The 24,994-nt window shown below is 47.6% G+C and overlaps 1 protein-coding gene across 2 annotated transcripts in view; it reads right to left on the minus strand.

Annotated features, from left to right (window-relative positions):
• Nucleotides 1-24,994, minus strand: part of DLEC1 (DLEC1 cilia and flagella associated protein) — a 1,790,999-nt gene that overhangs the window by 1,052,683 nt on the left and 713,322 nt on the right. For both annotated transcript variants that reach the window (XM_069647686.1, XM_069647685.1), the window contains exon 15: nucleotides 22,696-22,888. In XM_069647686.1, the coding sequence (XP_069503787.1) occupies nucleotides 22,696-22,888 (193 nt within the window). The remainder of the gene's footprint in view (nucleotides 1-22,695; nucleotides 22,889-24,994) is intronic.

Below are 24,994 nucleotides of genomic sequence, written 5' to 3' on the forward strand. Positions count from 1 at the left end.
GTTTAAATAGCCCCAACAAAATAGTCCAGGTAAAGTAGTCCCTAGGCTGCCACACCCAAAACACTAGACTGCATAGCTTGGTTCTTAGGAACAAGCTATGTGGATGCCTCCATGTTGGCTGACAATACAATAAAGTAGTTCCCAAGCACATTGTTTTTCAAGGTGTATGAGCCTGGCGCCATAAGCGCCAGGACTGGCCCCATGAGGGCTTTTGAAGAGTATGCCAGACTCTAGAGCCCCGAGTCCTGACTCCATCTGGCCAATGGGTTTGCCAGAGGGGGTTTTGGGTGAGGGTCGTGACAGGTGGTCAATAATATTTGCCAGTTCAGCTTCCGAGCCAGACATGAAGTTAAATTGACGATCTAACTGTTTTGGCACAGGCATCATCCGGTCACAGATGTCAGTTGCCATATTGAAATTGTCCCTTTTTACTTCAATGTCCTTTATAATCTGAACTAGCTTTTTCCACATGGCATCTTGAATCAGTGTACACCAAGCGGTATCTTTTACTGGTATTTTGGTACTCTTCTGAACAGGGGTTTCTGGTCTCCGATTGGGACTGAATTATCCTCTCGTTGAACATATCCTTCTTAGCTGCTATGACTGCTATCTTATAATCCTTTGCACACCAATGTAGAGATTCTCCCACTATTCAGGTGGGCCCAACTCTGTCAAAAGCTTTTCTGTGCCTCTAGTTGGTGGTCATTTCAGGGGACTGTCATGTTTTGCTGGGAGGCCCCAACCATTTTTTATGATGACACTAGAACACAGATGTAGCTGTATTGATTGAATGCATATTTCTCTCTCTCTTTACACAGACATCAGATATCTACCTTTTCAATTAGCAAAAGTTGTTACCTATGGTATGGAAGAGTGAAGTCCTATATAATAGTTGCATCATTTCAACGGGAATATTCTCTTTACTGGAAATAATTGCTTGATTATTAATGTTAGTTTACCCATTACAAGATTTCTCTTAAGCATTTTCTTCTTATTTGCTTCTCCTTTTTCCAAACTCTCCATTCAGACACATTAAGTCAGCTTTTCCATTAGGACATCATTCATCTCTGCGATTACCTAGCCATTATCCAGTCCTGGATATCGACTGCTTACCTCAACCTAAACCCATCCAAGACTGAATTCGTCCTCATCGGTTCACCCGCTAAACAACAACTTTTCTAACAATGGCTCAATCACATGCACCTAGAAGGATTTGATCCACAACTCTTAGACTCAGCCATGTCTTTAGGTGTCACCTTTGATAGTAGCCTGTCCTTCCAGAAACATAGCTAAGAAAGCCCAAAATGCCTGGCTCCAAATCTCCACCCTCTGCAAAATGAAACCTTTATCCCGCCGCAGGACCTCCGTACTGTTGTGCAGGCCCTTGTGGTCTTGCACATCGATGGGCAAAATGCCCCCCTGATGGGGCTCCCAGCAGCTCACTTAGCTCCCCTAAAAGCAGTCCACCACGCTGTAGAATGTCTTATTACAGGTGTGTGGAAATTTGGCTGAATCATCCCTGTTCTATGCACACTACCATTGGCTTCCTGTCCAGGGCAGGATACTATTCAAGACTATGTATCATCTACAAAGCAGTCACTAGTAGCACACCAGTGTACCTGGTGGCTAAGCTCCACATGTCTGGTGGCACATGCTCCTTGTGCAGCAAATTTACCAACACGCTTGAATCACAAAACGTCCACAAATAGAGAATCCTTCTCTTGTCAGGCACCCACCCTCTGGAAATTTATCCTGGTGTCGGCTCGGAATGCCGCCACAATTCTCCAATTTTGCAAATCTCTCAAAACATGGCTTTTTCAACACCTGACCAAGGACTATTTCCAATGGACGCACATATAGATGCAGACCTCAACTCACAGTTCTGCACTACTGTTAAAAGATAACAGCCCAAATGCTGGCTACCCACACTATGTACTGCGCTCCACTGCTCTTGAGCTAGGGCTGTGCCGTCAACAATGAAATCAAATGACAAATAAAAATATCTTTATTTATATTCCGATTACTGTGACGATTCACTACATGTGGTCACTTCTCTGCAAGGGGGAACCCCTTTCCATAAGGACAGGGAGGTGAGGCCGCTACCCGATAGTCCTCCTGGGGATGGTATAATGAGGGCGGACCTCACGAGGAGGGACTCGCCGTCTAGGGAGAAGGGCGATTATCTAGAGTGTAGCCCTTATAGGAACATCACACCCCCCACACACTCTAGCCTCTGCATAATCTCTTTGTATTGACTAGGCCTATGTACTGTTGTAAAGTAGAATACCCCAAGGTCCTGGAAAGTACTGAGACGAAGAACATCATCAGAAACATATATAATCCAAGTACTGGGATGAGGAGGGCCACAGGAGCAATAAAGAACAGTACTAACAAGAAACTTCAGCGGTATAGACTTCCGCTGAGGTGTGGTCCCACTTAAGCAATAAAGACCAAAGAAGGACTGCCTGTCGGAGAGACACAGCTAACTAGAATGAGAGGCCATGAAGTCGGGGAAGCATGAAGAAGATGCAGAGAAGGCCAGAACGGTGCTGAGAGCAGTCTAGAGGACAACGGGACTCCTTCACCCAATGGCGTCTAGACGGTAACGGGAGGCTGGCAGACGGTGACGCGAACACAAGAAGCAGTGTCCATATCGTCACTCGAGGGGTCAGGCAGGAGTTTTGCAAGGCAAAGAAACTGAGACGCAGAGAAGCCTGTGCAGCAGTCATGGCAGGAGAAGTACCCCAGAAAAAAACAGCCACGCTTCCCGGGTACAGTCAAGGAAACAGGAGAAGTACGGGGACCACCACGGAGACATTGTGTGGCACTTTCACAATAACCCAGGAGAATGGAGGCATTCTCCTAGGATCAGCACAATGCAGCTTTATTTATTAGTTTATAGTGTAAGGGCCAGAAGTACAGTTTTCTTGACACAGGATGGTGGACACTTAATTTAAAGTCATCCTGACAGTCACCATAGCCCTTTAATTGAGGCAGGGAAATCCCTCTTAGAAATAGGGAAGATAGGTTTTCTCTTGCTTTATTTTTACTAATAAAAGTCTATAGACTCAAATATGATGAGGATGATGAAGCGCTTGTTCACCAAAGGCATCTTAGCACCGATACAGAGGCCACCACCAATACAATTTTAAAAACCGGGACACTATCGAAAGTGGTAGGTCTTCAGCTGCCTCCGGAAGGGGAGATGGCCGGAGATCTCTGAAGGGAGAGCGGAAGCCTGTTCCATAGCTCAGCAGCAGGCACTGAAAAGGCCCACCCTTCAACCCCGAGAGAGGCAAACCCATGGAACCAGAATTCGGTAGGAGGTCAAAGACCTTAAAGTCTGATTGGGGACATAGGGACGGAATTCATCCCTTAGATACTCTGGGCCAGAAGCATAAAATGCCCTGCGCACAATACACAGGGCTTTAAACTGGACCCTTTTAAGTACTGGTAACCAGTGCAACTGGCGCAGTATGGGAGACATGAGTATGTGGTTGGAGACACCAACCACAAGACTTGCTGCAGAATTTTGCAAGACCTGCATGCGATGGAAGAAATACAGAGGTTGAGCCAGATACAGAGTTTTTTTTAAAAAAAAGATATTTTTTATTAATTATTCAAACAAACAATACAAACCAAACTTGCAGTGTATACAATAACATTTCAATTGGACTTCCGTCAATCGAGTTCACTGCTTCCCCTGTCCCACCCCCTGTTACAAGCCTACTTTTCCTAATGTCCTAATGTTCTATTCCTGCATTAAGTGGTAGGGTATTCTATGTGGGATCTGCTGGGTCTTCCCTGACCCAAATAGTTCTGCTATCAGTAATTTCCAGGCCATCAGGGTCTCAGACTCTTCCTCCCCCCAGCGCTGCTAGTTTCTTGCCATACCATAGTTTCCACCTCCGCCCATTTCTGCAGATCTTTCCACCATACCTCTACTCGTGGCTTGTGGCATGTCTTCCACCCCATAGCAATTCTCCTTTTCGCAAGCGCATATGCCGGATCCTTCAGCTTGCTCACATGCCTAAGTTTCCGCGGTCTAGGGAACCCCCCTAATAGGCAGGCCCATACAGAATCCACCACAATCTTAATACCCTTTCCTGCAAGTTTGCATGCGATCTCACCCCAAAAGCACTCAATAACCGTGCAGGACCAGAACATATGCACCATGCCTGCATTCTCCTCATCACATTTAGGGCATGCCTGCCGTCGCGCATTTTTCAATTTAGCTATTCTCTGGGGCGTCAGATATGCCCTATGCGTGATATACAACTGCATCTGTTAAGTCTCGCGTTTCTCGACACCTTCTTATGATATCCATGGACTCGCTCCCACATCCCATCCTCCATCGGGGTCCCCACTTCCTCCTCCCATTCTAGTCTCAATTGCACCACCTCCTTCCCCACCTTGGACATCATCATCTCGTATAATCTAGATATCTCATGTCCCCCCCTCTGTTATATCATATATTATGTCTATTGTAATATCTGGTTCTCCTTCAAGAACCGGTTCGGGCCACATTTTCTTAATCTTCCGCATCAATCTGTGATACGTTATATACTGGCCAGTGCGCAACCCGGTTTCTGTCCCCAGCTCCCCAAAATCAATCATGGTTCCCCCCTGCCAAATATCTCCCATTGTCGCTATGCCAGCCGGCTCCCAGAGGTTTCTGATTATCATCCTTAACTGCTCTTCTCCACCCGCCAGCACGACCAGTGGTACCTGCGGGGAACACGGGCATGTGTTCCCCATCAATTGACAAACCCTTCGCCACATCTTCCATCCTAGCACCATCATCTTCGGGCACCCATCAATCACTGCCTGGGGCAACCAAATAATCCCCTTCAGATAAAGTGGGGCGCAGTCCCGACTGAACAGTCTGGCTTCAGAGGTCACATCGTCTGAGAGCCATTTGGCTACGTATTGCAGCTGACTTGCAACATAATAAACTTCATAATTAGGCAGTTTTATGCTCCCTTTCTCGTAACAGTTCTGTAGCTTCCAGAGTGCCACTCTGTTTCGTGTGCCCTGCCACAAGAAATCTCTACACATACTAGCTAGTCCTCTAAAGAACTTCTTTGGTATCATATACGGGATATTCCCGAAATAGTGCAGAAGCCTAGGCAAGACCACCATTTTTAACATTACGCTACGCCCCATCATAGCTAAAGGCAGTTTCTCCCAAAACCGCATGCAGTTCTCAATTTTCTTAATGGCTACTTCTGTATTGCGCTTATGCTCTTCCTCCACTGTATGGTATATGTCTATGCCCAGATAGCGGAATTTATCAGCTGTCCATGGTACCTGTAACACCAGCAAATGCTTCGAGGGGATCCCTTTGTAACCACCCAACGGGAACATGCTAGACTTCTGAGGGTTCATCGCTATACCAGACATCCCCGCATATCTATCCATCACCTCCAGAATATATTTGAGGTTTTCTTCTGGGTATCGCAAGTACAAGAGTATATCATCTGCATATAACGATATCAGGTGCCGTTCACCACCCACATGGATGCCTATCGTGTCATATTTCCACTTTAAGTAAATCGCTAGGGGTTTGAGGGCCAATATGTAAAGCAAAGGGGACCATGGGCAACCTTGTCTTGTTCCCCTGCGGAGCTTCCACCTTTCTGATATCAGTGACCCTGTCTTAACCCTGGCCAGCGGTTAACTGTATAACAATTTAGCCCACTGCAGATATCCTGGGCCCATCCCATAGTTAGCCAGGGACACCAACAACCACGGCCATTTCACTGAGTCGAAGGCCTTTATTGCATCCAACGACACGATTGCCAATTTGTCTTCACTTTCGTTTCTATATTCAATTATTCTGTGGAGCCTTCTAAGATTATTAGATATGTTCCTATTAGGGACATAACCCGTCTCGTCCGGGTTTATCAACTTGCTTATAACATTCCAGGACCTGTTTGCCAAAACAGCAGTCAAAATTTTACTGTCTTGATTTAACATCGACAGAGGTCTATAGGAGCTACAGCTATTGTCAGGAAAAAGGGCTGGTGCAAGAAAGGATTGTGCAAAAGGCGGTAGAGGTCTGTAGAATTCACGAATGCAACTCTAACTACAGTTCCCGGCATTTTCTAAGGAAAACTGTAGTTGAGGGCCATGCAGCCGTTGACACAGCTGGTAAGGATTAACAAACGTTTATAAGGAGTAACGGAGCCACGGCAGGTGTGTCTTATTTTGTGTATTGAAGAAGGAGCAGGCGAAGCTACGACGCTGGCGGCAGCATGTGAAAACTCTCTACGGGAACACGGACTTCAGGCGGCTGCAGAATCCACTTTAGAAACTGAAAACTGCTACGTCCCGGAAGGCTTGCGGGCCTCCCGGACTTGAGTTAAGTACAGGGCGAGTGGCGGCGCACAGAATCACGCTCTTAAGGGTGTTATTTGATGTGTGTGGAAACGGCGCGCTTATCGCTCGGATATATGTAGTTTGTCCTTGTTTCTAGTACCCTGCCGCCTTGAAATCCAGTGCTATAAGTTTGCTCGCTCGCAAGTTTCATTTATCAATGCGAGTGGAAGAGCCATTACTACATGGCATGACAGCACATTCTCAAATCAAAAGGGGCATATGTTATTTGTTATTTATGTTGCTGCAAATACGTTCCATGTTTCATGTTACGTGTTCATATTCATTTTTTTCTGTAAACCCACGGGCCATGTGTTTGTTGATTCATTGTGGGATTTTCTCCCAAGTATGACATGTGTAGGGTATCATCTATGTTTCTGTGTTTATGAGGTCGTAGGGGCAGGTCTAAGACTGGGTAGAGGCACGTATTAAGGTGTTTCAAATCTCAGGTCTAAATTCTGTGTATGGTACGCTGGATATAGGTGTTAAGTGTTCAGAGGAAAATAGGTAGGGTTTTTTCCCGTTGCTCCCCTTGTCCTATCCAACATAGGTTTTCCTAACCCTCTTACCGGTGTTCCTAATTTTCCCCCACCCTATCCACAACCTCTTCCTGACTCCTCTTCCCCCCATTGGCTGCCACGTGGTGTCCTGTTTATTCTATCAGGTGCCTGTGCCAACCACAGGTGGAGGGTCGACTTCATTCGGCTTTTGTGGTTCGGGAGAGAGTGTCGAATTCTCTTCCCTTGTACTTGACAGCTATGCCCCGACTTATTCGGTTTGGGGAGTGGTATTATAATGGCTTCTCTGAGCGACTCTGGCAGTCTGCCTAGCTCATACGCCTCATTCAACATATCTAGCATCAGGGGGAGCACCTCATCCTTGAATATTTTATAAAATTCACTCGGGACTCCATCGGCCCCCGAGGTCTTACTAGTTGGTAACTGTATCATCACCTCCTCTAGCTCCTCTAGGGTTATCTGTGAGTCCAGCTCCTCCCGCTCTTCTGCACTTATCTGCGGCAACCCTATGTCCTCCAGTGTTTCCATTATCATTGCGCGATTTACCTCCTCATCGTCCCCATATAGCAGCCCATAATAGTTTGCAAACTCCTGATTAACTCCCTCTTGGGTATCCACCATCCTTCCATCTTCCCTTATTATGGATCTAATCGGAGGTCTAGGGGTTTCGCTCTTATATAACCATGCTAAGATCCTCCCTGGCTTATCTCCTCCCGCATGCTGCCTCTCAATATACTTTTTATAATTAAGGTTGCACAGTCTTTCCCAGTGCCCCACGCGTTTCCCGCAGGTCCACCAGGATCCCTCCTTGCAATCCCTTAGATTTTGCGATAGCCACTCCCCTCATCACAACTTTGAAGGCCTCCCATAGTGTGCTCGCCAAGTCCACACTGCCCGTGTTTGTCTCAAAGTAACTAACAATCTCTTCCCATGTCCTCCCTAAAAAGGGGGTCTCTGAGCGCCTCTGCCCTGAGGCGCCACATTTGGAATTCTTGCTCTCGGAGGACAACATTGCCATCTAAGGATTAAGGGCGAGCGGTCCGAAAGGACTCTCGCTTTATATTCGACCTGCGTGACCTCCGTCAGTATCTCTGGAGTGACAAAGACATAGTCCAGCCTTGTGTGTAGTTGCTGTGGGGCAGAGTATTGCCTTTCAAGAGGATGTCGCCCCCTCCATACATCTTCCAGCCCAAAATCATTCAGCAGCGTCTGTAACGCCTTGGCCGACGGGGAAGGTCTATCTATTTTCCCATCTGATCTGTCCACCCTAGGGTTCAATACACAATTAAAGTCCCCCCCCCAAATCACCGCGCTCCCCACACACATACTAAGATTGTCACACAGCGTTCTGAGATACGCTGCGGTATTTTGGTCCGGGGCATACGTATTCACGATACTTATTTCCCTGTTTTCAACCAGTCCCCTCACCACGACCATCCTCCCGTCCGTCTCCACCAGTGGCTGTAACAGCTGAAACGGGACGTGAGGCGCCACCCAGACTATCACCCCTCTGGCATACGCCGAATATGGTGAGCCCACCATGCTTCCCTTCCATTTCCTCCCAATCATCTCCATCTTATCTCGCGTCAGATGCGTCTCTTGCAATAAGGCAATATCCATCTTCTGTCTCCGTAGGTATAGCATGACCTTGTTTCTCTTTAGGTAACTATTGAGCCCCCTGACATTCCAGGTGACTATTTTAAGATCCCCCATGGCGTTACAAAGTGCTTTTCCCTCCCCCCTCCTGTGCAGTCAACCATCAGTTGCTTGACTAGTCTATATAGGCTCACGCCCCAACTAAAACTAAAACCCCCCCTTAACTATAAACACAACAAAGGCCCCCTCAACCCCTCTCCCCCCACCCTACCTGTCCCCAACAACACCCTCCCCAACTGTTGCCCAGCTCCATCCCTGGATCTCAGGCCCCCCCGCATCTAGCCCCTTCTGGCAAAAAGCCTGTACTCGCAGCTCAGCAGGGTAAAGTCGCCCTAGTGGTCACCTTACTACTAACTCTCGGGGGTAGGTTTCTCCCAACGTGTTGCTCCTGTTCTTAGCACTACCTAGTTCACTTGTGCAGTTTATTCACTATATTCCAGTCTAGCAAGGTCATAAAGTCCAAGTACACCCAATACCAATCAAATATGCCAGAGCTTCATACTAAGACTATCCCTCCTGCTTATCCCCACAGTGTTCACGACACCTTCTCATCACTTATCTTGCTTCTGGTGCTCCTGCTCCTCATCTTGCTCCGGGCAACCTTGCAGGTCCAGCAATGACGCCGCTTCCGCCGGGGTGTCAAAAAAGAGCACTCTGCTTTTGTGCAAGACTTTTAGCTTCGCAGGGTACAAAAGCATGTACTTGATGCCAGCCGTACGCAATCTCCTCTTGACCGCCACATAGCTGTACCGTTGTCTTTGCACCAGAATAGTATAGTCAGGGTATGCTGTGATGTTGGTGGATGCTCTTTCTATCGTCCACCCTCTATGAAAAAATTCCAAGATCTTCTCCCTGTCTTTATAGTTCAGGATTTTTGCTATTATCGGCCGCGGCGGGGCCAAAGGTCGTGGTTTCCTCATTAGGGCCCGGTGCGCACGTTCAACCGTAAACCCTTGTGAGAGCTTATCTGCTCCGATCTCTTGCAGGATAATGTTCTCCCCATAGTCAGTGGGGTCCTGGCCCTCTTCTCCACGCGGATGTTGTTCCGTCTTGCCCTTCCTTCCGCCTCTTCCACTCAATTTTCGAGGTTGGCCACCTGCTGTTTTAGTATATGGACCTCTTTTGCATTATTTGTACTGACGTCCTTGTTAGTCTTCACAGCACTCTCCAGGCCACTTGTTCTTTCCGCCAGCACCCTAACGTCTTGTCGCAGCAGGGTGACTTCAATTCTTACTGCATCAATTTTGTTCTCCAGGGCCGTGCGCAGGTCCACCATTGCTGTACCTCATTTGGCGCTTAGTTCTGTTATGGCTGCCAAGACCTGATGGTTATCTCCTACTGGGCTGCCATCCGCGGAAACCGTCACTGCACCCTGTGCCGGGGTCGAGGGTGTCCGCTGCGCCTTTGTAAAGGTCTCCATTGTGGGTTGTTTGCTCTTGGCCTTCACACCCTTCACTGACATTTTGCACCCCTTTTGTAACTTGTTAGGTTCCAGCACTTCCGTGTTATCGTGACTTCTCCCGTTCCTCCAGGCATTGAAACGTGTGTTTCAGCGGGCTGCGTTGTGTGGTGGCACAAGAAGCTGCGTTTCGAGTGGGCTGTGTCCTTCCACGTCCCACCTCTGACTCCTGTAGTCAATGGCAGTTAGTCTTCTACTTTCACTGCTCCTTAGCCTGGCTCCCATTTCTCTCTGCGCTCATCAGTTCAATGTGGGCCTTTGCATGAGGCCAGGTGGGACCCACCACCTCGCACTTTGGCTCAGTCACAGTCTGCAATACCCATGCAATGGGCAGAGTTCCCACTAGTTTATGCTCAAGCCAGCACTCTCCTTCTCATAGCACATTCCAGCATGCTGTGCTATTTTCCTGGTGGGTGCCTCACAGTCACTCGCCCACTACTTTCATATCCGCCCCACTTTGCATATACCACAGCAGGTTATGTGTCTTGCAGTGTCTCCATGGGCTGCCGCTGCCTGACAGTCGTGCTGGATTCCAGTGGTTTCACAACGTCAGGGGGGTCTGCTCCGCCTCCTCAGCCCACAGGCGACTCCCTGCGCACCCTCTCCGCCTTGCGCTCAGTCCCATGCCTGTGCTCTCTGGGTGCGCTTTCACCTATGTGACACTGTTCTTCGTTTTAGCCAAACAATTCTGGGTGCATATAGTCCCGGTGCCTCTTATTGTCTTTTATGCCGCAGTTACAGACTGTGCCCTATATATCACGTCCTCAGTGGCTGATCCTGCCCAGACGCTGTGTATGAAATTCACGTGCCAAGTTAATGACTCTTTATCACACGGGTGTCCCGCGGGCGTTCCTCTATTAATCCTATCCGCCCTACGACTGTGCGCTTTGCCGTTCTGCTCTTCGTTCGGGGGGGGTACACACTTGTATGCTCCGTGCCTCTGTCAGGCTGAGAGGTCCTGTATCCGCGGAAGCTGCTGAACCCCCGACAATCCCCCTGAGATGTATTTCCCAGAACTAGTTTTCAATACAGCTCTGTAAACTACACCCCAAAGGGAAAGGGGGAATGGGACAACAAAACAACACCAGGCAGACTGCGTCAAGGCTAATCAGTGCTGAACCTGCAGAGGATAAAGAATAACATATACACTTTCTTAATTCACTTACTTAACCTTATGAATGGGAAGTAATTAATCCTTAACTAATAATTGAGAATCCTACCTGGTTCTTCTCTTGAAATTTCTTAGAGAAGCGGATAAGAAGCTGAAAATCTCTCTTACTTGCGATACTAGAAATTCCCAGCAACTTCTTACATTAGGCAAAACTGGAAGTTTTAGTTCTTTGTTTGTCTTTCTCCAACTTGCACTGGTAGTTCAATTAGATTGTCTTTAAAATGTTCTTTCTTGTATTATCAAAACTTTTCAAACTATTTATAATTTTCTTGAGTCTTTGAATCCTTGAAGAAAGAGGAAAAAACGTGCTAACTGCACACGCAGGTTATTTCCATTAATCGTTGAACTTCACATAGAAATCTTCCTGGTTGAAGAACACGCGCAAACGGATGAAGACGCGCGATCCAAGTAATCCACACGCGCAAAAATCCACACGCGCAACAATTCACACGCGCAATGGTCCACACGCGCAATAATATTCTCCTGCGAGACACGCGAAATAAGAACACCCGCGCTATTGAGTTCAAAAGCAACGAAGTGATTGGCACGCGCAAAATTACTCGCGATGGAAAAAACACACGCGCACTCACAAGGCACGCGACGAACAGATTCTCGCGCTTAAAATCACACGCGCTTTGTATTTCACACGCGCTTTGTACACACGCGATAAAAATCACACGCGCTTTATATTTCACACGCGAATTGTATTTCACACGCGCTTTGTATACTCGCGCTAAAAATCACACGCGCATTGTATTTCACACGCGCTTGATACTTCACACGCGCTTTGTATACTCGCGCTAAAAATCACACGCGCATTGTATTTCACACGCGCTTTATATTTCACACGCGCTTTGTATTTCACACGCGCTTTGTAGTTTTCACGCTGCGTATAGCTTTTGGCGAAAAGGATTTCTTGCGCAATAAAACACACGCGCTTTTAAAATGGCACGAGACCAACCTCTGCTCGCGCTCGAATACAAACGCTAGAAAGCACGCGCTCACTTGAATACGCACGTTACAGTCAAAATCTTGCGCTAAGGAACACCGCACTGGAAACACAAGCGTACACCGATAGTTCAATTGTTTTAGTTGAAACACTACTTTTAACGAATTTTCAAGGAGACTGTATTTAAGATGAACAGATTTACAGTAGAAATAAAGTCACTTATCTCCTTAGCGAATTCACAAAGATTTCCTGCTTTTCCTATCTTCCAAAACGAATTCCTGCCAGCTGAAGACTTCTCCTGAACCCCCAAGAAAGTAGCCGCTCAACTGCTGAGATCTGAAGGATAAAATCCACCAGGCCTAATACTAAAGCAGGAGCAGCCACTGAACACGTCCTCTCAGATGGGGTTTTGATGATGAAAGGCACAGAGTGACAGTTTAGAATGTTCATTGTTGTTCAGCATTGTCTTCTAGCCAATCAGAGCTGTCACTGTGAGGCTCCATCTTGCCTTGGGTCAGAACCAGGATTCTGAATCATTAAGTTAAGGCCTAACCAACTATAATGGAAAACTTCCCACCCACACAAAGCTAATCTGAAAAGGATAAATAATAAAAAGGAAACTTGAATAATAGAAGGAAACCTGACAGCCTCCCAGGCTCCCCAGGGGCCAGGGACTCAGTCCTCTCCCCACGCACACGGCATCTGGCTACTGAGCGCCTCACTCGCCGTACCGCGCAGCTTCCAGCCTCCTTTGTCCACCCCAGTATTCCGGGCTCGCCTTCCGTTTTCGCCTGCAGGCCCTTGCCTGTGCCCTCTGGGTGCGCTTTCACTTGTGTGGCATTATACTTGTTTTAGCCACACCGTTTTGGGTGCATATAACCCAGGACCGGGTGCTTCTTACTTCCTATTCTTGTTACTGCAGTTATATCATGTCCCCAGCGGCTGATCCTGCCCTGGCACTGTGTTTAAAGATTGCGTGCCAAGTTACTAACACTTTGTCAAACTTGTGGGTGTCCCACAAGCGTTTCACTGTTAAATCGTATTCGCCCTGCGCATGTGCGCTTTGCTGTTCTGCTTCTTCGTTCGGGGGGGCACCCACTTGTATGTTCTGTGCCTCCCGGACTCCGCAGGGGCCAGGGACGCGGTCCTCTCCCCATGTGCAGGGCAACGGGCTACTGAGCGCCCCGCTCGCTGTGCTGTTTACAGCTTCCTATGTCCGCCTCAGTATTCTGGGCTCACCTCCCATTTTCGCCTGCAGGCCCGTGTAGTTACTCTGTCACAGTCGCACAGCGGCTTTTCTATTGTGCTGCTGCTTGTGTGTTACTGTTCCGTCACCAGCCCGCTTCAGTTTCTTAACTGCTCACGTCGCAGGTCTCATTGTCCTTGGGTCGTCATTTTGTTGTTGTCGCCGGCTCCCACGGTCCAGGACAAAAGGTGACGAATCATCCGTTCACGAGGATTGAATTATTCCTGGATCGGTAATTCTTCTTCCAGTCTGATTCACACGAGTGTGCTGCAATTTTGGTATGATTATCTTGTGCCCGACAGCTCGCGCTTTCAAGGATCATATGGCGGATCTTGGAGCTCTGTGGAGATGCAGCCTACTCCATGTCTGCCAAGCCACGCCCCCCGAGTCAGATACAGAGAGTTACAACAGCCAATTGTACTCAAAACCAGTGCTACCACTACCGGAGCATGGAATTGGGGGTGGGTGGTGAAAGGTAGAACCCTCTGCAGGATCCTCAGTTTAAGGTGGCTGGATTTACAGCCAAACCCCAAAACAACTAGGCCAGAAAGAGGGAGACCAAAGTGCAGAAGCAGTGTGGGGACCCACCACCAAGATCTCGGCTTATCCCCATTCAGCTGTGGCCCATCCACCTCCCCACGTCCTCACGGCAACTCTTCAGCTGAGAGGCAGGATCCGGATGCGTATGATCGAGTTGCACCATGATTTGCACATCATCAGCGTAGGAGTAGCACCTCAGGCCGTGGGAGTGGATGAGCTTAACCAATGGCTGGATGTGCACATTAAACAGAGTTGGGGACAAAGCCGAACCCTGGGGGACCCCACAGGACAGAGAGACAGGAATCGAATGAAAGGGTGGGAGAGAGAGGGTTTGAGTGCATCCCTTAAGAAAAGAGGAGAACCAAGAAAGCACCAGACCAGTGATCCCTGTTTCCACAAGCTGGGTCAATGGGGTGGGATGATCGAGCATGTCGAAAGCAGCTGATAGATCTAACAATACCAGTGGTTTCGACCCATCCTGATCCAAGATACGAGCCAAGTTATCGACCACCGAGACCAGCATGCTTTCGGTACTCCGGCTTGGATGGAAACCGGATTGAAAGCAGTCGAAGAAAAAGGAGCTTTCCAAAAAAGAACCAAACAGAGGTGACACCAGGGATTCCAAGAGTTTCATCAAGAAAGAAAGAAGTGAATTGAGACGAAAGTTCGACTGAGGGGATGGATCTAATGAGGGTTTCTTCAGCAGCAGTGTCACCAGAGCATGCTTTAGGTGAGCAGGAATAGTCCCCGATTGGCAGGAGTGAATAATTGCATGGGTTAGGAATGGAGAAATCTCCGGCAAGATCTCCTTCCAAGTAGTTAAGGGGATGGGATCTAACACAGAAGCAGACTTCAGCCAAAGAGTGACTTTACAGATGTCTTCGACCGTAAACAGTGTTCCCTGTGGGGGGAATACCATGTCGGTAACAGGTGCCACACTCGTACCCAGAGCTGAGAGAGAAATGGCATCCTGAATGGTAACAGTTTTTTCTTAAAAAGTACTTAGAAAGAGAGTGACATAACTTCTGAGATGATGTGCCAACCGTATTCATAGCTGCCTGGGAGGACAGCGACCGCACCAGCCCAAACAATTCCTTGGGCTGGTTGAGGGCCCCCTCCACTTTCCCAGAGTAATATTTACTTATAGCAGTCACCACAGCTTTGTGGAAGGCAAGCGTTGCTCGCCGTAACATACGGTTTGGCTCGCTATAGCCGTTTCTCCGTTTCCATTCTGCCTGTCGCTTTTCTAGACGTAGATGTTTCAGGGTAACGTCAAACCAAGCTTCAGAAGGCTGAGCCCACTGCCTAACCCATTTAACAGGGGAAAGGAGGTCAGCCGCGTTAGAAAAAATTCCTGAAAGAGTTACCAGGTTTAGTTCTGGGGCGCCAAGACATCCCGTTACCATCTCCTAGCCAACTACCGCAGTGTCAACAGATCTCCAGTAGTGCTTCAATACTAATGGCCTGTCACCCACGGACAGTGGGATTTGAGTTTTACGGCTAAAAGCAAGCATGAACTGATCAGTCCAGTCGAGGCAAAAAGTGGGACAAACCGTCCCCGTAGAGATAGATTCAAATCTTCCATCCCAAGTCCAAAATCAGGGGTGAATCGATTGGCAGTGCAGTTAACTTTTAGGTGAAATTCCCCGAAAATAACAAAATGATTGTACAGCAGCCACAAATAGGCCACTAAACTTGTGAAAGTAACACAGAAAACGGCATCATACGAGGGGGACGATAGACAACCAGTACATGACAGGAGAAGTTGGGAGTGACCTGTATACGGACAAGCAGAGCCTCCATTTTGGCCTCATGGTCACACAGTACCATGCTCACCAAAATATGAGATTTATAAACCACGGCAACCCCTCCATCCATATGTTCAGAAGGGTGATCAAGCCGAAGAACAAGGTAATGGGAGGAGGGGTGGAGTGCCTGTACAAGAGCAGGGCCAGAGTGATTGTGTAATCATGTTTCCGTGAAACAAGCTAGGTTTGGGCCGTGGTCCCTTAGCAGATCATAGCATGCCTGGGAGTTAGCGACCTAGTGTTCAACAGAATGCACATGAGGCGGTCCAAAGAAGGCTGCACAGTCTCCTGCGGCTTGGCCTTTAAAAACCCCACTGGATACCATGTGTCTCTGGGGGCAAGATCAATAAGATCTCGCGATAGTAAAAGCCTTGCGCCCCCATGCACCACATTATCTACCCGCCACAGCTCTCCCGCAACACGGACGAGCACAGACAGGCTTGACTTTGGTGCGGTTTGGGCGAGCAAGACCCTCGCCTGCTGCGCTCGGCCGATGCACGTCCGTGTGGTAGGAGATATAATCCTACACATGTTATCGACCTAGCCTCACCCTGCCCACTGCTCATAGAGAGCAAGGACAGATCGCAGAAGCGTGTCACGTCTCGGGGGAAGTGTAACTAGGAAGCCAGGCAACTTCCAGACCGAGTAGAAGTCTACAAGGAAGGAAATGCTGGTATTAGTTCAATAAAAGCAATAAATGAAACAATGAATAACATGGCACACAATCACCTGGACAAAGATAAAGGCAAACTGGCCATTTTGCTCTTGTTGGATCTATCTGCTGCCTTCGATCTGGTTGACCACCAGATCCTCACTCAACACCTCTCCTCGGCTGCTGTATTCTCTCAGAATGCCACTAAGTGGATCCAGTCATTTTGTCTGACAGGTCGACTAGGGTCTTCGCCCCCACCGCGGCTGCGGACCCTATCCCAATCACATGTGGAGTGCCCCAAGGCTCCTGCATTTTCCCCACACTTTACAATATCTTCACAAAGCTCCTCTTTGACCGTCTTGACGATCCGGGTGTCAGCTACACTAATTATGCAGACGACACCAAGGTCCTCATCACTCTCACTGGCAGCTATGATGAGGATGCTGCAAAGCTTAATGAAATCTACTTAGAAATCCAAGCCTGGATGGCCACACACAGTCTTTGCCTCAACGACGATAAGACAGAACTGCTTATCGTAGGCTCCCAGGCTCGCCTCAACAAACTGGACCAAAGGTATCAATCCTTTACCATTGACGGCAACATCATAAAAGTCTGCAAAGAGGTCAAAACACTAGGTGTGTACCTCGACTCCACCTTGTCACTAAAAAAACAAATAAACTCCACCATCTCAGCCACCACCTACACCAATAAATTGATCAATGCCTGGAGGCCTTTTCTCTCCACCTCTAGTTGTCACCTTATCAAGAGCGTTGATATTGTCTAAATTAGACTATTGCAACACACTCTACCTAGGCACTACCACAAAAAACTTGAACAGGCTCCAGATCCTGCAAAATAATGCACTAAAATGTGCCCTTAACCTCCCGCGCAAGGCTCACATATCCACGTCCAGCTAAGAAGTCCACTGGCTCCCGATCCGCGACAGAATCAAGCTAAGAACCCTGGTCATCACCCATAAGTGCCTGTCACGCACCGCCCCTCGCTACCTCTCAAATTCGCTAGACATTGCTCCACTAGACCCACCAGAACCCCTTAACTGCACCAACTAAAGATCCCTAACTATAACCTAAAAATAGCAGGAAGTTCAAGCTTCCCAGTGCTCGCAGCACAATGCTGGAATACCCTCCCTCTTGCAATTAGATCGGAAGCCGCATTCTGGCCATTCAGAGCCATGGTGAAATCATGGTTACTAGCCTAAACATCCAATCTCTCAATGACACGTTCGGCCAGCCGCCGTTCGCCACCATGTAGTAATGTTCACCCTGGCTTTATCCGATTCAGGACCACCCTGTAACCCGGTCCTCACTCTCCACTGTAACTATCTTGTACACTGTTCTCTGTATACTTTATTCTTGTATGCAACTACTCAGAGCCTGGACTAATGTATGCTCTGACTGGTGTATTAAGGTGTTTGTGTAACAATATGTAACTCTGCTGTGCACATGATTATGCGCCCAGCTACCAGAGGGTTCGGACGCGTTTTATAAATAAACAAACAAACTAAACTAAACTAAACCTGCATGCTTGAAATGCGAGCTAAAAGGAAATTAACTGACGCAAAAACATTCAATATCACAGTTGAGCAAAGGTGCTATGACAATAGCCATACTTGCATTATGTCGGCCCAAGAACTCGAGTCAATTGAGACTCCCGAGATGCCTCACCCCGCCCACTGCTCATAAGAGCAAGGAAAGACCACAGAAGCTACTCAAGAAGAGTGTTTAGCCAGCCTCAAGTCTCACATCGGAACTGAAAGCCATTCCCAGGGGCGGGAACTACTCCCTACACAAGCAGCCTGAAGAGAGACACCCAAGTTCCCTTAAACCAAAGGGAGTCTAGAAAGCAGGGCCAGAGTGTGGCAGGCAGGGATAGAAACGTCCAAAGGGCAGGACAACCTAATCCCAAGTACCATATCCAGATTGTATGCCATCAGAGGGGGCGGAGCCCAACAGCCAAACCCCATCCCAGCTAACACACCTACATCCCTTTTACTGGAGATAGGCTGGAAGGCAGGAACACAGGACTATAAAAGCACACAGCCTCCGTCTCTCGAATGTTGGTGTTCGGAAAAGGAGCTGGAGATTGGAAAAAGGAGACAGAAGCTAGTTTTGTTTGGAGAAGGCTGGAAGAAGCTGTTAGAGGAGGGTGAGTGAACATGAGCATGACCATAAAAGATGGACAGGGCAGTGGACGCAGAAGGCAAACAGCAGAGGTGGCTAAAGGTAGTAAACATCAGGAATTGGAGAGGGGATTGTCAGAAAGAGTTGGAGGGTACCAGGGAACATCAGTGGAGGTTGCACGAGGTGGGTGGTGAGATGGCTGAAGCAGACGCTTAATCAGGAGGAGGTTGGAGCCATTAGAAAGGAACTGATAAGGGTTGGTGTAGTTGGACAGGAGGAGGTTGGTGAAGTTGATCAGGAGGAGCAGAGGGGTGGACATAAGAAGGGGGGGTTGTGAATATTAGATGGAGGAGATGAATATCAGGAGGTACAAGAGGGCAAAAGACAGATGCCTAAAGGGTCGAGCAAGGTGGAGAAGTATGGGGAATACTGGAAATAACTGTGTAGAGACAGGTGCTCAGAGCAGTAAGGAAGGGGAAGAATTAAGAAAACCCCAAGAGAAACTAAAAATAATGAGACCAGTGTCTGAAGGGGGGAAGAAGGTGAAAAGGTGTTAGGCAGAAACCTGTGCAGTTCCCTTAGGGACCACTGCAAAAGATTTCGGACTACATGTGGTTGGCAGTAAACCCAATTGGTAGCAGTCTGTACCACCCAGATTTACCTAGTAGCTGTGGCTGAGCAGTCAGACTTCTCTCAAGATGAGTTAGGCAGTACATAGAGTATACACAATAGGTACAGAGATACAGTAGCACAAGCAAACACTGACCAGAGCTTTGGTGTAAAAGTATATACTTATTTATTTAAAGACACACTTGTAAATTACACTAGCACAAAAAGAGGCAAGTAATTTCAACACACAGTCACTATTATATATATACAACCCTAATTACTTATTAGACAAGTCTTAGTGAGAAACACCACTTATTTTCAGACAGAGGTGAGCGCTTAACGTAAGATGGCACTCTAATAAGTTATTTTAAAAGGGAGGGAAAAAGGCAGTTATGAAAGCACACAAATCTCAATACTTTTCAAAGAACCACAGTGAGGCAGGTTAGGCAAAGTCTACTGGAGAGCAAGGAAGTGCAAATGCCAGGCCCACTCTTAGAGAGAGCAAGCGAAATGTGTCCAGGATCACACAGTGGGGTTATGCCCAAAGAGTCTTTGTAAATAGTTCACAAAAGCTTGAGATCAAGTCAGGAAAAGTTAGTTAACAGGTCCCAGGCTAACCCAGGTTAGAAAGTCGAGGATTTACTGTCACCCCGAACGATCTGTCGCAAGGGAAGCCAGGCGGGACACAGTACCTGAAAATGGGAAGAATGTTCCAGCGGGGGCAGTTGTTCCTGGCAGCGGTTGCAAGTCGGTGTTTCGTCCAGAGGAAGAGGAGGTCTCGACGTGGAGGAAAGCTGGAGGTCGTTACGCTGCCAGGGAAGAAACCAGCCGCGGAGTTTCCCGGTTACAAGGTACTACCCTTTTCTTCACGGTAGTGGTAAACCGTGGTATTCCGGTTGCCGGGGTGCTTGGCATGGGCAAGGCGGCCACGAGATGTCCAGGAAGGCGAAAAGACGGGCAAACTGGTTATCCCCACCAGTCAAAGGAAGAAGACTCTCCAGGCTGGAGATCTCCTCTGTCGTCGGGAAAAGTGGTGAGACGGTTCAGCAGGGCTCCACCGGTGGTGTCGTTGTTGCAGGTTGGCTCGGCTTCTCCCTCCTCGGATTCTTTAGGTCCTGTGGCGACTTCTGAAGTTCCAGTCCCCAAAGCCCTGCTTTTATGCAGAAAACCCCCATTCATTCAGCCTAGCTGTCACTCAAACATGCTAAGTGGTGAGCCACTTGGGCCAATCACACAAGAGTGCGACTTGAGTTGCCGAGGCAACTCAGACCAGGGTGCCTAAAACCCCTCCCACACCCCCTGTGGTACCCAGACAGAGTGGCACCACTTTTGGAGCTTCTGTGGAGAAGCCCGCCAAAAACTGGAACAAAGGGCTCGACTTGGGTTGGAGTCACAGAAGCGAACACAAACGCCATTTTGGAACCAAGTTTCAGCAAAAAATACCAACCAGTGAATTTACATTAATTTAATAAACCGGCGGTATGTTCGAGGCCATTTTAAAAAGTGGTAGCCTCGAACAATGGGAACATCCCATAGGAATATATTTGCGGTCGAATATAAAAAGTAGTATCCACTGCCACCAGCCAAAACTCGGTCAGGGGGGACTGGACAGTGCCCCCTCGAACAACAGACCCCGGGGCAATCGAATTGCCCCGACCAGTACGTCCACAATATGATGGTTTCTACTGGTTCTGTTCACAATTTGAGACTAGTAAAGCCAATGGTGACTTTACATGCCCTGGGAGACAGTAGTCAGTCCCAGGGTATGGAGCCTATGTTTGGGGGTCGCTACGACACCCCTGGGTTACTGCACGGAGGGTGCTGTGTAACCCACATATCAAAAACACATGTTACCCTATGGGGAAAAGGACCCCATAGCCCATAGAACACAAACAAAGTCAAAGGAACACCTCAAATCATGTCTAAGAGTGGGAGGAAAAGAGTCTCACTCTTAGCAGGAGAAAAAAAATAAACCCCAAAAATCCAGCAAAGCTGCTGGGGGACTCACTAGGTTTGGGAAATTAGCCTTTACAGAGAATTCTCCCTAACAAAAGGCAAAGAGAGCGGTTTAGCGCAAGAGTTGAGCCAAGATGTGTGAGGGCGGTGAAGGGGCTGAGAAAGTGGTTGGTTGAGAGCTGGGTAGTGTCAAGAGGGTGGATGAGACAGGGAAGAGGTACTTTGACGAAGGAGTAGTGCTCAAAGTGGTTAAGAAGATGAAATAAACATCAGAGTGGAGGGGACAAAGATAAACTTGATGGGAGGTGCTTAATGAAGAAAGGGGAGCTACTAGAGAGATACCAAGGGATTTTGAAAGAGCTGATTTGGGAAATAGACTATTGGAACAGTGAGATAAGAACAGACAAAGCTGATTATGTAGACTACGCTACAGGAAGGATAAGGTAACAGGGATGTGAGCGGGAGAAAGGCAGAGTGAGTGAGTGGTAAAGTCTAGGGGCTGAGATATCAAGGTGAAGTCCTCTGGACAGAGTGGTTTGCCACAATCTGCCTACCTGAAGCTCCTGGACGCTACCCTGGACTGTGGTACTTGTCACTGCACACTTCCCAGCGTCCTCATCCCCTTGCCTGGCAGTCCCAACAATCTTTCAGGGCACTTGCTGGAAGAAGCATAACTTGCATGACTAAGCTTGGAACCAAGGTCCCAATGACGTGACAAACCAGATGTAGGAGGAATAAGAAGCAGGGATTAGAAACCCCTAAAGCCAACAACGTAACTCTAGGGAGCCAGGTAACAGAAACACTTTAAGCTTAGTTAGGACCGACAATTGAAACTGCAGAGACTTTGTTTTAGGAGACTTTGTTTTGGTGCACCATTTTCCAAATCCCAGGAGGTGAACCCAGCCCTATCCAAACCTCGAGAGACTACAGGAACGTTTAGTGACTCCTCCATTTTAGAGACCGCTGGAGTATCCTGATACTTTGAGTTGCACTTTATGCCTTTACCATGTGTTATTATTCGCCCACACTGCAATAGCCCCCACATAAACCATTTGAAGTATAATTTCATGAGGTTGACTGGTCTATTGACCCCCATAAGCTATGTCACACTTTTCATACAGTATTTTTGTTTGTTTTCAATTTTCTCCTTCTTTTCTTTCATTAAAGACGTCTTCACACCTGAAGTTAACGTGATCTTTTGTCCCTACCTGAAATCAACCTATTATGTGCTTTGTCCTAATTGTATGTTAAGCCCTTCGCATGTGCCTAGCTTTCCATCAATCTTTTGAGAGTGATTGAGTACGGGGGTGACATGGGGTGGTTAGCCGCATATCTACCATATTGACTTTGCAAGTGTGAGGGATAGTCCGGACCAACTACTGAAACCAAAAGGGGACTGCACATTAGGTGTAATAAGACACTGGCAAGGATGATAAGTATACAACCTAAAATTACATTTGACCTCAGCAGTATAATGTGACACATGTTGTCTTGGAACCTGTGGTGGTAAACTGGCCCAAACGCGATAGTTGGGAAGCCACAATCTATCAAATTACCATTGTAATAAGAACCTATATGTTCACTTTGACAAATAGGGAGATGCAGTGCTTACCTCTTTTGGGGCATAGGTGAGCACGAACCAGAGTTCCTGGAAAGGTTCTAGAACCCCCTGACTGGGAAGTATGCTGAATGCAGTCTCAGTGTCCTGGTAGTAGGATATCTTTTCAGGGTCATAGGACTCTCCTGGCAACAGCGGTTGAAGATTAGGTTTCATTACTTGCCAGACGAAAGGCAAAGGGACATGTCTGCAAAATAGAAATTTAACAGTTAGACATTTATTTCGTTGTTGCAAAGTCTGCTGTGTGGGATCGGAAATAATGTCCCCACGTAGGCAGATTCTAATAAATGAATACCCATATTGCGTTTTTCAATACCCTGTGTGACTCAATAGCACATGCAAGCTATTCCTAACCACTCCACTTAACCTTTCCAAGCAGTACTTGTTCATCTATGTATACCATTTCCATCGGGTGTGTGATGAGGGTGCTGATGTTGTAATAGCATGTAGGACTCAGTAGCACATGCAAGATATGCCTAACCACCCCCCCAACCTTTCCAACAGTGCTTGTTCATCTACCATGAGATGTATACCATTTCCATTGGTTGTGTGATGAGGGTGCTGAGGCCTTTATACCATGTAAGACTCAATAGCATATGCAAGCTATGTCTAACCACTCCACTTAACCTTTCCAAGCAGTACTTGGTCATCTACCATGGAATGTATACCATTTCCTTTGGGTGTGTGATGAGGGTGCTGATGCTGTATACCATGTGGGACTCAGTAGCACATGCAAGCTATGCCTAACCACTCCACTCAAACTTTCCAAGCAGTACTTGGTCATCTACCATGGAATGTATACCATTTCCTTTGGGTGTGTGATGAGGGTGCTGATGCTGTAAAACCATGTGGGACTCAGTAGCACATGCAAGCTATGCCTAACCACTCCACTCAACCTTTCCAAGCAGTACTTGCTCATCTACCATGGAATGCATACCATTTCCTTTGGGTGTGTGATGAGGGTGCTGATGCTGTAATACCATGTGGGACTCAGTAGCACATGCAAGCTATGCCTAACCACTCCACTCAACCTTTCCAAGCAGTACTTGCTCATCTATGTATACCATTCCCTTTGGGTGTGTGATGAGGGTGCTGATGCTGTAATACCATGTGGGACTCAGTGGCACATGCAAGGTATGCCTAACCACTCCACTCAACCTTTCCAAGCAGTACTTGCTCATCTACCATGAGATGCATACAATTTCATTTGGGTGTGTGATGAGGGTGCTGATGCTGTAATACCGTGTGGGACTCAGTAGCACATGCAAGCTATGCCTAACCACTCCACTCAACCTTTCCAAGCAGTACTTGCTCATCTACCATGGAATACATACCATATCCTTTGGGTGTGTGATGAGGGTGCTGATGATGTAATACCATGTGGGACTCAGTGGCACATGCAAGGTATGCCTAACCACTCCACTCAACCTTTCCAAGCAGTACTTGCTCATCTACCATGGAATACATACCATATCCTTTGGGTGTGTGATGAGGGTGCTGATGCTGTAATACCATGTGGGACTCAGTGGCACATGCAAGGTATGCCTAACCACTCCACTCAACCTTTCCAAGCAGTACTTGCTCATCTACCATGAGATGCATACAATTTCCTTTGGGTGTGTGATGAGGGTGCTGATGCTGTAATACCGTGTGGGACTCAGTAGCACATACAAGCTATGCCTAACCACTCCACTCAACCTTTCCAAGCAGTACTTGCTCATCTATGTATACCATTTCCTTTGAGTGTGTGATGAGGGTGCTGATGCTGTAATACCATGTGGGACTCAGTAGCACATGCAAGCTATGCCTAACCACTCCACTCAACCTTTACAAGCAGTACTTGCTCATCTATGTATACCATTTCCTTTGGGTGTGTGATGAGGGTGCTGATGCTGTAATACCATGTGGGACTCAGTAGCACATGCAAGCTATGCCTAACCACTCCACTCAACCTTTCCAAGCATTGCTTGTTCATCTACCATGAGATGCATACCATTTCCTTTGGGTGTGTGATGAGGGTGCTGATGCTGTAATACCGTGTGGGACACAGTAGCACATGCAAGCTATGCCTAACCACTCCACTCAACCTTTCCAAGCATTGCTTGTTCATCTACCATGAGATGTATACCATTTCCATTGGGTGTGTGATGAGGGTGCTGATGCTGTTCCTTTTGAAGCGTCCACGCAGCGCTCTACAGCAAAATGTATTATACAGTAATTCAGCCAATGTCGCCTGAGAGCTATTGGGGGTGGAGGGGTACTCCCCTGTGAGCAGTCCTGATATTGGATATTA

Source organism: Ambystoma mexicanum, chromosome 2q (assembly GCF_040938575.1).
Source record: "Ambystoma mexicanum isolate Mex_15411 chromosome 2q, UKY_AmexF1_1, whole genome shotgun sequence".
Lineage (NCBI taxonomy): Eukaryota > Metazoa > Chordata > Amphibia > Caudata > Ambystomatidae > Ambystoma > Ambystoma mexicanum.